Raw genomic sequence first — 13,891 nt, forward strand, 5'->3', positions numbered from 1 at the left:
CAGGATAATATTCAGGCTTGGGCTGGCCAGCGGTGGGTAACATTCACACCACAAGTGCTAGACACTGATCATATACAACAAGAGCAAATCTAACCAATGCCCCATAACATTCAGTGGCATTACCATCGCTGAATTCCCCCACTGTCAACATCCTGGGGGTTGGCATTGACCAGAAACTGAACAGGACTAATCATATAGATAGTGTGGCTACAAGAGCAGGTCAAAGGCTAGGAATCATGTAGTGAATAACTTACCTGACTCCACAAAGCCTCTCCACCATCTACAAGGCACATGTCAGGAGTGTGATGGAATACTCTCCCACTTGCCTGGATGGGTGCAGCTCCAACAACACTCAGGAAGCTCAACACCTTCCAGGACAAAGCAGTTGCTTGATTGGCACATCTTCCACAAACATTCACTCTCACCATCACTGACACTGTAGCAGCAGTGTGTATCATCTACAAGATGCACTGCAGGAACTCACCAAGGCTCCTTAGATAACACCTCCCAAACCCACGACCACTAATATCTGGAAGGACAAGGGCAGCAGATACATGGGAACACCACCAACTGGAAATTCTGAGCCACTCACCGTCCTGACTTGGAAATATATGGCTGTTTCTTCACTGTCACTGGGTCAAAAACCTGAAACTCCCTAACAGCACTGTGGGTGTACCTACACCACATGAACTGCAGCGATTCAAGAAGGCAACTCACCACCACCTTCTCAAGGTCAACAGGGATGGGAAATAAATGCTGGCCAGCCAATGAGAGCTGCATTCCTTGAATGAATAAAAGAAATTCTCAACCTTGTGTTTAAATTCTTGCATGTGCAATCCCTCAAATTTCTACATCGTAAACAGTGCTACACTTCCTCCCATTTTACCCCACATCATTGTCATGCTTTTAGTATTACGGTTCTATTTGAAATTCCCCCTCAAAACTCACTCTGCCTGTTTAACAACCTGTTCTCTTAAGACCCTTGAGACCTATTTTAGTTGTGGTGTTGGTCAGTCAACCTAACCCCTTCCATGGCTGTGTTTTTTATGCATTTCTATGTTTAAGATGCTATAATGAATGCAGCTGTTAGCTTGATTTTCCCCCAATACCAATGCCAACCAGAGCCTTGTGCCACCAAGACCACCTCACTTCTGGATACTCATCAGCGAGTATTGTCATTCATCCACAACAATAACAGCTCAATTCTTCAGAATAACGAGGCAGGCCAAGTTATTCCAAGGGTTTCTTTTTTTATTCATTCATGGCACATGGGTGTCACCGGCTGGCCAGCATTTATTGCCCATTCTTAGTTGCCCTTGTTCAACAACGGTTTCACGGTCATCAGTAGATTCTTAATTCCAGATATTTTTTATTGAATTCAAATTCCACCATCAGCCATGGCGGGATTTGAACCCTGGTCCCCAGAACGTTAGCTGAGTTTCTGGATTAATAGTCAAGCGATAATACCTCTCGGCCCCCTGCGTACAGCAGTAACTTGTTTAGACTGTGTTCTGTTTTCTCCCACTAATTTTATAGATTAATCTCATTTTGTTTCTCAGTAATGACATTATCCAATCGTCCTGATGCCAGTATTTTAGTGGTTGGCTGCAGTGGAGAACATTTCCTTCCCCTGAATTAAAAGTGGTTCTACAGCCCCAAGTAGTTTTTGTATTTCATTTTGTAGAGGTTTGATCTTGAAGATTAGCATTACTTTCTGAACTTTCAGCTGTGGCAAATCAATTTGTAGAATTCAAAGATGTACAGGAGGAAATTATAGTAAGTCACAAATCATTTACATGGAAGAATGCATAAGAAATTTCTACACAGGTTATTCATCCCACATCCTTTCCTCAAAACAATTGCGGAGGAAGTGACTTTGTTCAGTTTTCAGTTCAGTTTCACGCCCCTCGGAGTGATAATACTGGCAGCACAAATGCCAAGGTCAAATTGTTGCACTGCGCCCACAGGGCTAAGCCACATCTCATACCCATGTCCTAAACATTTTTTAAATATCTCACTGTCAAGCTAAAAAGAGATATTGTACACCAGGAGAGAGAGTCCCACGCCAGTTTCTTTGAGTAAGTTGATTTGAAGACCTCTGTTGGAATTTGAGGATATAAATGTTCATATAAACACAATGTATGTACTCCTGTAATTGAGTTTGTTCTTTTCACAGGTACTTTATATCTCACAAAGCCAACAAGACCTGGCAGCAAGTGTTTTGGTTTGTGCTCAGTATCACCGTCAATAACTCATACGTCTTGTACAAGATGTCAGAAGCATATCTCGTCAGGCGCTACACTCGGGTACAGTTTGGTGAAAGACTGGTCAAAGAGTTGCTAGGGATTGAGGAGTATCTCCCTTCAGAGTGATAATGCTGGCAGAGCAAGTGCCAAGGTCAAATTGTTGCACTGCATCCACAGGGCTAAACCATATCTCACACCCACGTCCTAAACATTTAAAAAATATTTCACTGTCAAGCTTTTACTTGAAATTTGCAGCAAACACGCCCATTAACTCCCAGCTCTGCCACGGAGTAACCAGGCCAACAGGCAACTGAGGACCACACGCCATTTGCAAGGAATCTGGAAGCTGGTACTGCCATTGAAAGCAAACTGGAAAATCCAGATGTAACTTACCTTTTGATGTAAGTGCTGCTGCAGGCAATTGAAGATGGATGATGTTCAACTTGACCATAACTGGTATAACGTAAGGTTTGGAAAATGTGGTCCAAATTGTGGCTTTTTAAAAATATACTCAGAGAGGGAAAATGCACACTTTTTTTATACACAAACCGCAAGTGTGGGAAATATCAATCATCACAAAGAATCTTGTAATTTTCTTTTTTAAACAGTAAGAATCTTAATGAACAACATAGTTTATAATTTACACCTTCACAAGAGTATTGTGTTCCATAATACATCAGCACTTAATTCACACCTCACCATAATGCAATCTAACAGCCCTGTATAGATATTTATAATGAAAGACTTATTATGCATTCTGAATGTTTACATTGAACTAGCTATGATATCATGTTCAGAATTCAGTCTGTGAGATGTACTGCATTTAGCGGATCCTGCACCAGAGATGAATTATGTTTATTCACTGTTCTTTATCACTGCAGGGGATTAGACGATGTCGCTTAGAACACTAAATCCTTAGATCATGTACATGGATATAGTTTAAAACAAAACTATGCCTTTTGGGAGTCAAAGTTCAGTTGCTTAACTGAGCCATTAGATGCAGCAGGATTATGGTAGTGAGATAATGTGCCATTGTATGAATGCATTGGATGGGTTAGCTGGCGGAAACTGCTTCCTAGAAGTATCTTGCCAGCTATACAACAGTGGGAACTGATGGCTAGAGTGGAATCTGTGTCTGTACGTGAACTGTAGTAATCATAAAGGAGAATGAAGGGTATTGTGCAATTCTAAAATCTCTGGTTTGGAGACAGCATGTAGAGTTACTGTCTGCTTTCATGTGGGGTCCATGTTCTGTTTCTCCTTTGATTTGCATTCAAGCAATGTATGTCTCAATAAAAGTGCCCTGTATATTACAAAATGTTGTATTTAAAATATAAAGGTGTATGTTACAATTTACAATAAAGTCAACCTGGAGAATTGTGGCTGAAAGTTCTGTTGTTTTGCAGTAAGCACCTGAACTGGAATTAACTGCTTAATATCAGGTGAGCAGAAAAGCTAATCATAACTGCTGGAAAAACACAGAACACTGGCATAGTATTACTGACGGGAGAGTGTGGGACAATCGCAGTGTTACTGACGGGAGAGTGTGGGACAATCGCAGTGTTACTGACGGGAGAGTGTGGGACAATCGCAGTGTTACTGACGGGAGAGTGTGGGACAATCGCAGTGTTACTGACGGGAGAGTGTGGGACAATCGCAGTGTTACTGACGGGAGAGTGTGGGACAATCGCAGTGTTACTGACGGGAGAGTGTGGGACAATCGCAGTGTTACTGACGGGAGAGTGTGGGACAATCGCAGTGTTACTGACGGGAGAGTGTGGGACAATCGCAGTGTTACTGACGGGAGAGTGTGGGACAATCGCTGTATTACATTGTTGCGCTGACAGGAGAGTATAGGAAAATCACAATCACTGACAAGAGTGTGGGGCTATCTCAATATAACTGATGGGACAGTAACAAATGGTCAAAGAGTAGGGAAACAGCTCACTGAAGTACCAGTACAGGACCGGACCTGAACTTAGTGATTCAAACTGCTGTGCCTCAGAAAAGCAGCCAGCATAACGACACACCTTGGACATACTCTCTTCCACCACCTTCCATTGGAAAAAAGATATGGAAGTCTGAGATCACATACCAACTGACTCAGAACAGCTCCTTCCCTGCTGCCATCAGATTTTTGAATGGATCTACCTTATATTAGGTTGATTTTTCTCTTCATCCTAGCTATGACTGTAACACTACATTCTGCACTCCTTTCCTTCTCCCCTATGTACTCTATGAACAGTATGCTTTGTATAGTGTGCAAGAAACAGTACTTTTCACTATCATAGTACATGTGACAATAAATCAAATCTAAGGAAACTAGCAGGATCAGTTTCAGCACACAATGAGCAACAAAACTGATAGTTTTAGCAATAGGAACTTGTAGCACCCTACTTGTAGTGCCTCTTACAATTATAGCTACTTCAGGTACTTTTCTGTATTAGTGTCATTTTGACAGTGTAAGGAGTTGTATATATGGTCAAAGCACATCATCTGAAGTAGCTGTACCAGGGTTTGCTCATTTTTTACTGGGAATCTGTGCCTTTGGTTTTTAGTGACATCAGTTGAGATCTGGAGCATCAGGCCTGTCCTTGCTTTTCCTGTCGATGCATTTGCTAAAGGTGCATCTGTCAAGCAATGACAATGGGCAGGATTTTCTGGCTGCACTTGTCCTGAAACCAGCCTGAGGTCAATGGACCTTTCCATAGTCTTTTCCCCTGTGGCTCCGCCCCCCCCCCCCCCCCCCACCACCCCACCGTCTGCTACCTGATTCCTGTGGCGGGTGGAATGGGAAAATGTTTTTAGGTTCCCTCATTTCATGAATAGTTTACTTGTAATGGGCAAAAAGTTTCCAAAAAATTGCAATTTTTCAAGTCTTGAATGCACAATAACCTGGAAAAAGTCAATAATAGAATTCAGCCGAGTGTGAAGGCTATTCAGTGCTGACTCATTATTTAAAAATAATGTTCAAGGGGGGCGGTGAGCTGCTGCTGCAGGCTGTGAGGTGAGGGTGCGCCAAATGCAAGGGAGCTCCAAGATTTTTAACTAGTAACAATGAAAGAGCAAGCAATGTTTCCTATCTGGCACACTGAACTGCAGGTGGTGGTGCTGGCCTTGTTCTGTTATGAACTGGAGGTTGTGAGTTTGGGAGACACTGCCCAAGTCTTGGTGAGTTGGTGCAGTGCAGCTTGTACACACTGCAGCCGTAATGCACTTGTGTTAGAGGGAGTGAATGGTTAAGGTAGTGGATGGGATATTAGGTGAACTAAAAGCAATATTTACTCCAATGTTAAAAAAATTGTTTTCCCACCGTTATTTCTTCCAAGGGGTTAAGATAAATGGTAAACACTGGAATTGGTATCACTAAGCATCTGGTCAGAAGATGGTTACTGCCATAAAAAAAAGTGCTAAAACCACAGTACATCCCCCCCTCCCCTTCAAAATCTTTCACGTAATTGAGCAATTTACTATAGGTTTCCAGTCCCCCCTCAGGCTACTTGGTGTACTGAACCCACAGGTGGAAACATTCAAATACAATACCAAGGGAGTAATGCACTGTCAACGGTGTCAACTTTTGGATGAGACAAACAAACGTCCCTCATCAGTGGCCACAAAAGATACCATGGCATTATTTGAAGAGTAGGGGTGGCACATTGCACTGCTGCTGCACACCAGGGACCAGGGTTCAATTCCGGCCTCGGGCGAGTGGGTGGAGTCTGCACGTATTCCCTGTGTCTGCGTGGGTTTCCTCCCACAGTCCAAAGATGTGCAGGTTAGGTGGATTGGCTATGCTAAATTGCCCCATAGAGACAGGGGGACTAGCTAGGGTAAATACATGGGGTTAGGGCCTGGATGGAATGTGGTCAATGCAGACTCGATGGGCTGAATGGCAGCCTCCAGTGAATTCTCCCCATTGTCCTGGTCAGTACTCATCCCTCAACCAACATCAAACATTATCTAATCATTCTACCATGACCATTTATAGAACCTATCTATGTGCAAATTGGCTGCTGCATTTCCTACATTAAAACAGTGTCCAGGTTGAAATGAGATGTCTTTCACAACCCTAGGATGTCCCAAAGCATCAGAAATGCAAGTTACTTCTCTCAACATTTTACTATGTTAATATAATTTACAAAAATATGAGAAGATGGAATTTAAAGGTATAAAGTTTATTAAAGTTAATTCATTTTCAAAGATGCTTTCCATCACATCTATAAAAAGTATGAGCAAGATCATGCTTTGTAGATTAGTGAGAAAAATGCAGGAAGAGTCATTCTATGAGTTGATGGCACTGTTGTCATTTTTGAACACTCCATAGTGACATCATTGCGCACAACACTAACGTTACTCTTTACAAAAGTCACTCAAGAATTGGGCATTAAGAAAAGAAATTACAGTATTTTTTTTTACAGAAAAAAATCAATACAGTTACAAGTCACTTCAAAGCAAAAGCAAGTCCAATGTCTTCTGGAGACAACCTAAGCACTGGAATTGGAGAGTTCTCCATCCTTCCACTGATCCCCTTCGCATTTTGCGAATAGCAAAGGCTTTTAATAATGGGATTTTTTTTTCTCTTCTTGTTAGGAGGAAATACTTTCAGTATTTAAAATTCCAAGACTATTAAAAATTATAAATGAAAAGGATGAAGCTCTTCTACAGAATGAACTTTGGCACACTGTGGCATGTAAACATTTTATTTGAAAAATACCATCAAACCCCACGTTCAGCAGCAGTAAAATCTATCTTTCCAAGAATGAACTTGGAAATTTCACGATGTGTAAGTTTCTGCTTTTAAAGCTGGTAATAAAAACATTGTCTGCCCTTTCACATAAACAAAGACATGGAAGATTGAATGAAGCAGAGATTGAGATGAGACAGAGCAAGGAAGTGACAAGAGATATAGCTGGAGAGGGGCAAGCAAGAGATAAAAGAGACATGGGGGGTCTGAGGGAAGACAGGCAGCGAGACGTTTCTTATTTTAATCATCCTTTGATATTCCGACTGTGCCAGACACTTTTATTGCATTGTGGTCACTAAATCTGAAAACAGTGTCACCTGACAAGACAGTCATCAATTTGATAAACTAAATAAATATAAATGGAATAAGGCTTTACAGAAGACTGATACTAAGAGACATACTTGCTACCAGAGGCGATCTTGGGAGGCAGTGGCACACAAACCATTTTCTTTCTAAGTTGCCTACTGCTTTCAGTTCACTAAGCGATCATTTTATAAAAATTCCTTTTAAGCCTTCAAATGACAGGCATAAATAAAATGAAAAAAGTACTGTCATTGCTGAAGGTGCACTTGTGATCACCTAGAAATTTGACTTTGTTGTTACTTGTCCTGGGATAGGCAAGGCACCCGTTAGACACCACTTTGAAAATGTCAACGCAGAGTAAGCAAGCAGGTGAATTGTTGGATGGTTTTACAGTAAGTGCAGGGTGGAATCACAAACAAAAGGAATGATGTTGGCGAGTTACAGTCACTTAACACAGCTACTTACATAATAAATATAAAATATTTTTGAATTGTCTTTGATCCATTAAATAACAATTAGCAATGTGTGTTTGTGCCTTGCAATTTCAGGGTTACACCCCCCATCTACCCCAAGCACAGAAAGGATTAAGAAGTGCTGAGGTTTAACTGAGCATAACAAAGACATACTGAGTTGCAACTACAGCATGTGGCTCTGTTTTTCTTTTGGATATTGTTTCACTTCCCTACATCATTCTCGTCTTTGTTCGATTAATTCTTCACGGCTTACAAAACTAATCATACGCTGAATTACAGTTAAGGAGTTTGCACACCCTGCAGTGAAAACTGAACATCAGAAAAAAAAAACAGTAGCTTCGCATTTGGACAACAGTCGATACAAAAATTAATCACAAAAAGACTAAATAACGTGATTTCTGAAACACTACAGAGCTGGACACCATCTTCTTTAGAGACGCAGATGTTTTGTGCTCGTAAGCAGCCTTCATTATCAGTGCAGTGCATTTCCTATAGAACAAAAATCCAATCTGGGAAACGTCCACAACAGAAGGACTGAAATGGTTCTTGTTGTGAATGGAAGTGTGTGTACCGTCCTACTTAAGATCAGAAGGGAGGGAGATGGGACTTTGCTAAATGAAAAGAAAGATATATAGATACAGAGTACTGAAACCAACAAGTTTAGAAACTTGATACATTAATTCAAAAAAAAAGATGTCATATGGAACTCTTTCAAAAATCGAGGTATATGGTTGAATGCAAACTTGATTTACCAATTTAAATATAGTCCACATTGAAAGTTCCAAATGTAATGGTCCAGATGTATTACTGCTGTAAATTAAGTGTGAATTTCCACTGCTGTGAAAGGGATGGATTGCAGACTTCTACAGTGAGCCCGCCACTCCTGGCGTTTCGACTGTCCAGACACAGATTGCTGCCAACGTGTCTTAGTTTCGAGTTGTTCTCAATTTGTTCCCATTTCTGTAAAGAATATCACCAGGGGGAGGTTAGTGTGCCAAATGCATTATAAAATCAGCTCAAAATTACAAAGTATTTACATCACTGGTCCTTCAGCCAACAGGTCTACGTTATTGAAAGATGAAATATAGACTCCTCTAATTACAGCCTCCTCCCTCTCCCGATTGTCAAACAGCATCAACATAACCTATTCCTTTCCCCTTCACGCTTATCCAGCTTTCTATTAAATGCATCTGCGCTATTCATCTCAGCTACTCATTGTGGTAGCCACTTCCATATTTTCACCACTCTGCGTAACAAGGCTTTTGGCTAAGATCAAGCGTCAGATGGGGTGCAATGCTTTTTCTTGTCAGCTTGGATTATGTTTGTCTTTTCTGTGGGGACCATGAATTGGATTCAATTGGAATTTGGTTTTTGGAGCAAGCAAGGAGATGGATTAAGGTCTTGCCCTGTCCACCCTGCACATTGGCTTTGTAATTTTAAGAATGGAGTAAAATTTAAAAACAAAACAAGGTTTCTCCAGAATATTCTACTGCAGTGATTGCCAAACTTTTATATCTCATGGCACTCCTCTAGACTATAAAAAGATTTTGAGGTACGCCTCCTGTTTTTTCTGAACTACCGTCCAGCTAAATATTTTTTGGGGCGATTTTCAGCCTGTGCTTGCCGTCGGAGAGAACAATGACACAGGTAGAAAATCCAGAGAGAATCAGGAAACACGGGTTTCCATGGTTTTCTGTCCGTGTCTGGATGCCAAAAATCTGATTCCCACCATAATAACGTGGAGCGCTGATAGCTTCAGTTCCAGCGATCGCAAAACCTGGGCCATGGACTTGGAACAATGTAAACAATACAACATAAATGTAAAACAGGGTTTCTGCACCCATTTGGAGCTTTAGCTTTTTATGCGGGCGCATGGGGGCCTTTGTCTTCAGCTCCAGGTTCTGTTGGTCATGCGCATAGGCCTGACCAACATAAAACGTCAAAACCACGCACGTGCGGCTCTTTCCCAGCCTGTGCATGTCATAGAGTCATGATGTGGAGATGCCGGCGTTGGACTACATTTCCACTCCATCTGACGAAGGAGCAGCGCTCTGAAAGCTTATGGTATTTGCTACCAAATAAACCTGTTGGACTTTAACCTGGTGTTGTGAGATGTCACAGAGTCATAGAGGTTTACAGCATGGAAACAGGCCCTTCGGCCCAACTTGTCCATGCCACCCTTTTTTTTTAAACCCCTAAACTAATCCCAATTGCCCGCATTTGGCCCATATCCCTCTATACCCATCTTACCCATGTGACTGTCTAACTGCTTTTTAAAAGACAAAATTGTACCCGCTTCTACTACTACCTCTGGCAGCTTGTTCCAGACACTCACCACCCTCTATGTGAAAAAATTGCCCCTCTGGACACTTTTGTATCTCTTCCCTCTCACCGTAAACTTTTGTATGGGAGCCCTGACGTTCATCAGGTCTTGGAGCTGCCAAAAACAGCTGAAGATGAAGGCTAGTTTTGGTTTAATTACATGAGTTTTTAATCATTTTGAATCCTTCGTTATGGCACACTTTGGGGATTTAGGGGGAGGTGGTCTTCGCGGCACACTAGTGTGCCTTTGAGAAATGTATTTGTCATGTTTTTGAGCCGGATCTGTTGTAGCATTTTTAATTTCGGAGACATTCTGGATCCAGCAGCATTGTACTGTTCCTGCAGCAACATAATTGATTTTAATTGATGCACTATTTGTTTTAATCTGAACTAATGCAGAGTTCTGTTGTTTTGTGTTTTCCCCATGGGATATTTCAGAGTGGGGTTTGATTAGCGTTAATTGACAGGGACGGTCATATGACTGGATATAGTTGGGCTTACAGAGAACTCAAGCTTAGTCTGCTTTTTGGGAGAAGAAGAAGTGCCTCTCTTTCCCCCCTCTCTGGGGTCTTGAGATGGAATCTGCCAAGAAATAAGCCTTTTTCGCAGAGATTCTACTGTTTACGGGTGGAGCTTTCTCTGGAAGTTGCTACATGAGAATTAGAAGACAAGTGTCTGTATGGATCACTCTCCAGAAGTGTCAAAAGGCTGGAAATCTAGTACCTGTGTAAGTAGCTTTGGTTTCTATGCTAACTGGTTTTAAAGAAGGGATTCATGTCTGTGAGGAGATACTGCTAAATTCCCCTCGATTAGAGGAATAGCTAGCTGTTAAGAATTATACTTTGTCATGAATTATGTATTTCAATTGGTAAAAATTATGCTAATTCTTTTTGTTATATTCTAACTGTGTTCTTAAATAAAGTTTGTTTAGATAAAAGCTTCCTAGTGGGTCACTTGAATCATACTTGGAGTGAAACAACTTATGCTCACCCTAATGCCAAACTCAAATGTAAAAGTTAGGGTCGAGGCTAAATTAAAAAAATACTTTGGATTTCTCACCTGGCCCTTAACAGCAATGTTGGGAACCACTGTTCTATTGGACGTTGGTTCGGCCGCATTTGGAATACTGCGTCCAGTTCTGGTCGCCACACTACCAGAAGGACGTGGAGGCTTTGGAGAGAGTAGAGAGGAGGTTTACCAGGATGTTGCCTGGTATGGAGGGGCTTGTTTATGAGGAGAGATTGGGGAAACTGGGGTTGTTCTCCTTGGAAAGACGGAGGATATGGGGAGACTTAATAGAGGTGTATAAAATTATGAAAGGCATAGATAGGGTGAACGGTGGGAAGCTTTTCCCCAGGTCGGTGGTGACGTTCACGAGGGGTCATAGGTTCAAGGTGAAGGGGGGGAGGTTTAACACAGATATCAGAAGGACATATTTTACACAGAGGGTCGTGGGGGCCTGGAATGTGTTGCCGGGCAAGGTGGTGGAGGCGGACACACTGGGAACGTTTAAGACTTATCTAGACAGTTATATGAATGGAGTGGGAATGGAGGGATACAAAAGAGTGGTCTAGTTTGGACCAGGGAGCGGCGCGGGCTAATTGTTCTTTGTTTCTCGTTTCAAGGCTTCATTCTATGATCATCTTGCTGGTGCCAGTACAGAGCGAGACTGCGGATAGTTGGGAACCTGTCTCGGGGGCAGGGAATTCATATGGTGTTCATGGAAGTGGAAATGAATAGGGTTGGGAAGCATTTTCCGATCAGGGCCAGTGTGATCTCCTGGACTCGTTTCGATCGCCTCAGGGGGTCGGAGAGGAATTTCCCAGATTTTTTTTCCCCATATTGGCCCTGGGGTTTTCACTCTGGGTTTTCGCCTCTCCCTGGAGATAACATGGTCTGGAATGGGGGGGTGGGGGTGAGTTAATAGGTTGTGATGAACAAAGCATCGTAGCTGTGAGGGACAGCTCGGTGGATAGGATATTAGTATGTAGATAGGCTGGAAAATTGGGCGGGGATCCTGGATTCGGGATTCAATCCTGGACCGGGGAGCGGCGCGGGCTTGGAGGGCCGAAGGGCCTGTTCCTGTGCTGTATTGTTCTTTGTTCTTTGTTTGTTCTTTGGATATAAAAGTATACCGCACTGTAGGAATACAGGTATATCTTTACTTTGGAATAAAAAAATAACTTTGGAATAGGGGATAACATTAAAACATAGCAAGAATTAGATCATGTTTGCTAACATCAGTATAGGGGTAACAAAGCTTCACTCAGCAGGAACTTCAGTTAGCTTTGAGGAGGATAGACAATTGTATATGCACATGCTGTGTGGGATACATTCGCGTTTCTAGGAATAGAACTGCATACATTGTTCTGTATGAAGTCTTAATCATATTTTGAAACAATAACACTGTTCTTAACTTTTACAAAGCTCTAATTAAAAGGCTAAGGATTATCCAACAAGCAACCTGCTGTTACAACACCTGTTACCTACCTGTCTGCTGTCATTGTCTCTGCAACCTTGCAACTTTATAAGAGAACCAGCAACCCGGTCCACCACAGTAAGGCACAAATCCATGTGTTTCACTGACTTGCCTTTTGTGAGTGCCCATTCCTGACCAAATAAACCCAGAAAGACAACAAGGTGAAAACCAGACAGATGTTACAGGCAAGACTGTTATATACCATTCCCCCAACATGCTAACCCCACCCCGTACAACAGTGAACTTGTAACTCAAAGGCAGTGTACAAAAAGGCTCACCCATAGCAAGTCAGGAAACTAAATTCATTATCTGATGATTTGTGGGCTGAGAAAAAGTGACAGTGAAATATGTTGTACAGTCAAAATTAGGCAGGTTTAACTCATAGAAACATAGAAACCCTACAGTGCAGAAGGAGGCCATTCGGCCCATCGAGTCCGCACCGACCACAATCCCACCCAGGCCCCACCCCCACATATTTTACCCGCTAATCCCTCTAACCTACGCATCCCAGGACTCCAAGGGACAATTTTTAACCTGGCCAATCAACCTAACCTGCACATCTTTGGACTGTGGGAGGAAACCGGAGCACCCGGAGGAAACCCACGCAGACACGAGGAGAATGTGCAAACTCCACACAGACAGTGACCCGAGCTGGGAATCGAACCCGGGACCCTGGAGCTGTGAAGCAGCAGTGCTAACCACTGTGCTACCGTGCCGCCCAGATTCCTTCAGGCAATGGGAACGCGGCACCCTTGCCTGGTCTGGGCCTATACATGACTTCAATCCTCAGGATGTCCTCAGGAATGAGCAATAAACATAGGCTAAGGAGGCCCTCAGGTAAAGACAACTGCCAAGCGAAGCAAGAAAGATCCATTACATTTCAAAGTAAAAATTACATCATAATCATACAGGAATAATGACAAACACTACACACCTGGTTTCCTCCTGCATTGTGACATTCATAGACACCTACAACACCATCCGCAAAATGGCCCAGTGTGTCCAGGCAATTGGAACCTTGCTGTAATGCTCCAAACGCGATATCTTGGTGATCAGGGACCCTACAAGAGGGAAGGACAAACACTTATTATTAAGGCACATGTATCAGTTGAACTTGAAAGGTTAAACAAACAAGACTGAACTAAATATAGCAAAGAAAGAACTTGCATTCACAAAGTGCTTTTCATGACTGTAGCATGTCCCAAAGCGCTTTGACGTCATTTGTCCTGGCCAGAGAGGCTGGTGTGACTACTTAATGTCAAGCTTCTGTCTGCACAGTAGACAGCACCTAAACCTGGATTTTTTCACATCTTCCTAACATACC

At 42.4% G+C, this 13,891-nt stretch overlaps 2 protein-coding genes across 2 annotated transcripts in view; one reads left to right on the forward strand and one right to left on the reverse strand.

Moving 5' to 3' along the window:
* pgbd5 (piggyBac transposable element derived 5) overlaps positions 1-3,623 on the forward strand; it is a 68,865-nt gene extending 65,242 nt beyond the window's left edge. Inside the window, exon 7 of the mRNA XM_078213346.1 lies at positions 2,177-3,623. Within this exon, the coding sequence (XP_078069472.1) occupies positions 2,177-2,372 (196 nt within the window). The 3' untranslated portion in view covers positions 2,373-3,623. The remainder of the gene's footprint in view (positions 1-2,176) is intronic.
* A 2,782-nt stretch (positions 3,624-6,405) lies between these two features.
* The window catches only part of galnt2 (UDP-N-acetyl-alpha-D-galactosamine:polypeptide N-acetylgalactosaminyltransferase 2), a 113,824-nt gene continuing 106,338 nt past the window's right edge, over positions 6,406-13,891 (reverse strand). The window contains exons 14-16 of the mRNA XM_078213359.1: positions 13,502-13,628; positions 12,579-12,698; positions 6,406-8,726 (exon numbers count right to left, since the gene is read on the reverse strand). Coding sequence (XP_078069485.1) covers positions 8,571-8,726; positions 12,579-12,698; positions 13,502-13,628 — 403 coding nt within the window. The 3' untranslated portion in view covers positions 6,406-8,570. The remainder of the gene's footprint in view (positions 8,727-12,578; positions 12,699-13,501; positions 13,629-13,891) is intronic.

This window comes from Mustelus asterias, chromosome 5, assembly GCF_964213995.1.
Source record: "Mustelus asterias chromosome 5, sMusAst1.hap1.1, whole genome shotgun sequence".
In the NCBI taxonomy this organism is placed as follows: domain Eukaryota; kingdom Metazoa; phylum Chordata; class Chondrichthyes; order Carcharhiniformes; family Triakidae; genus Mustelus; species Mustelus asterias.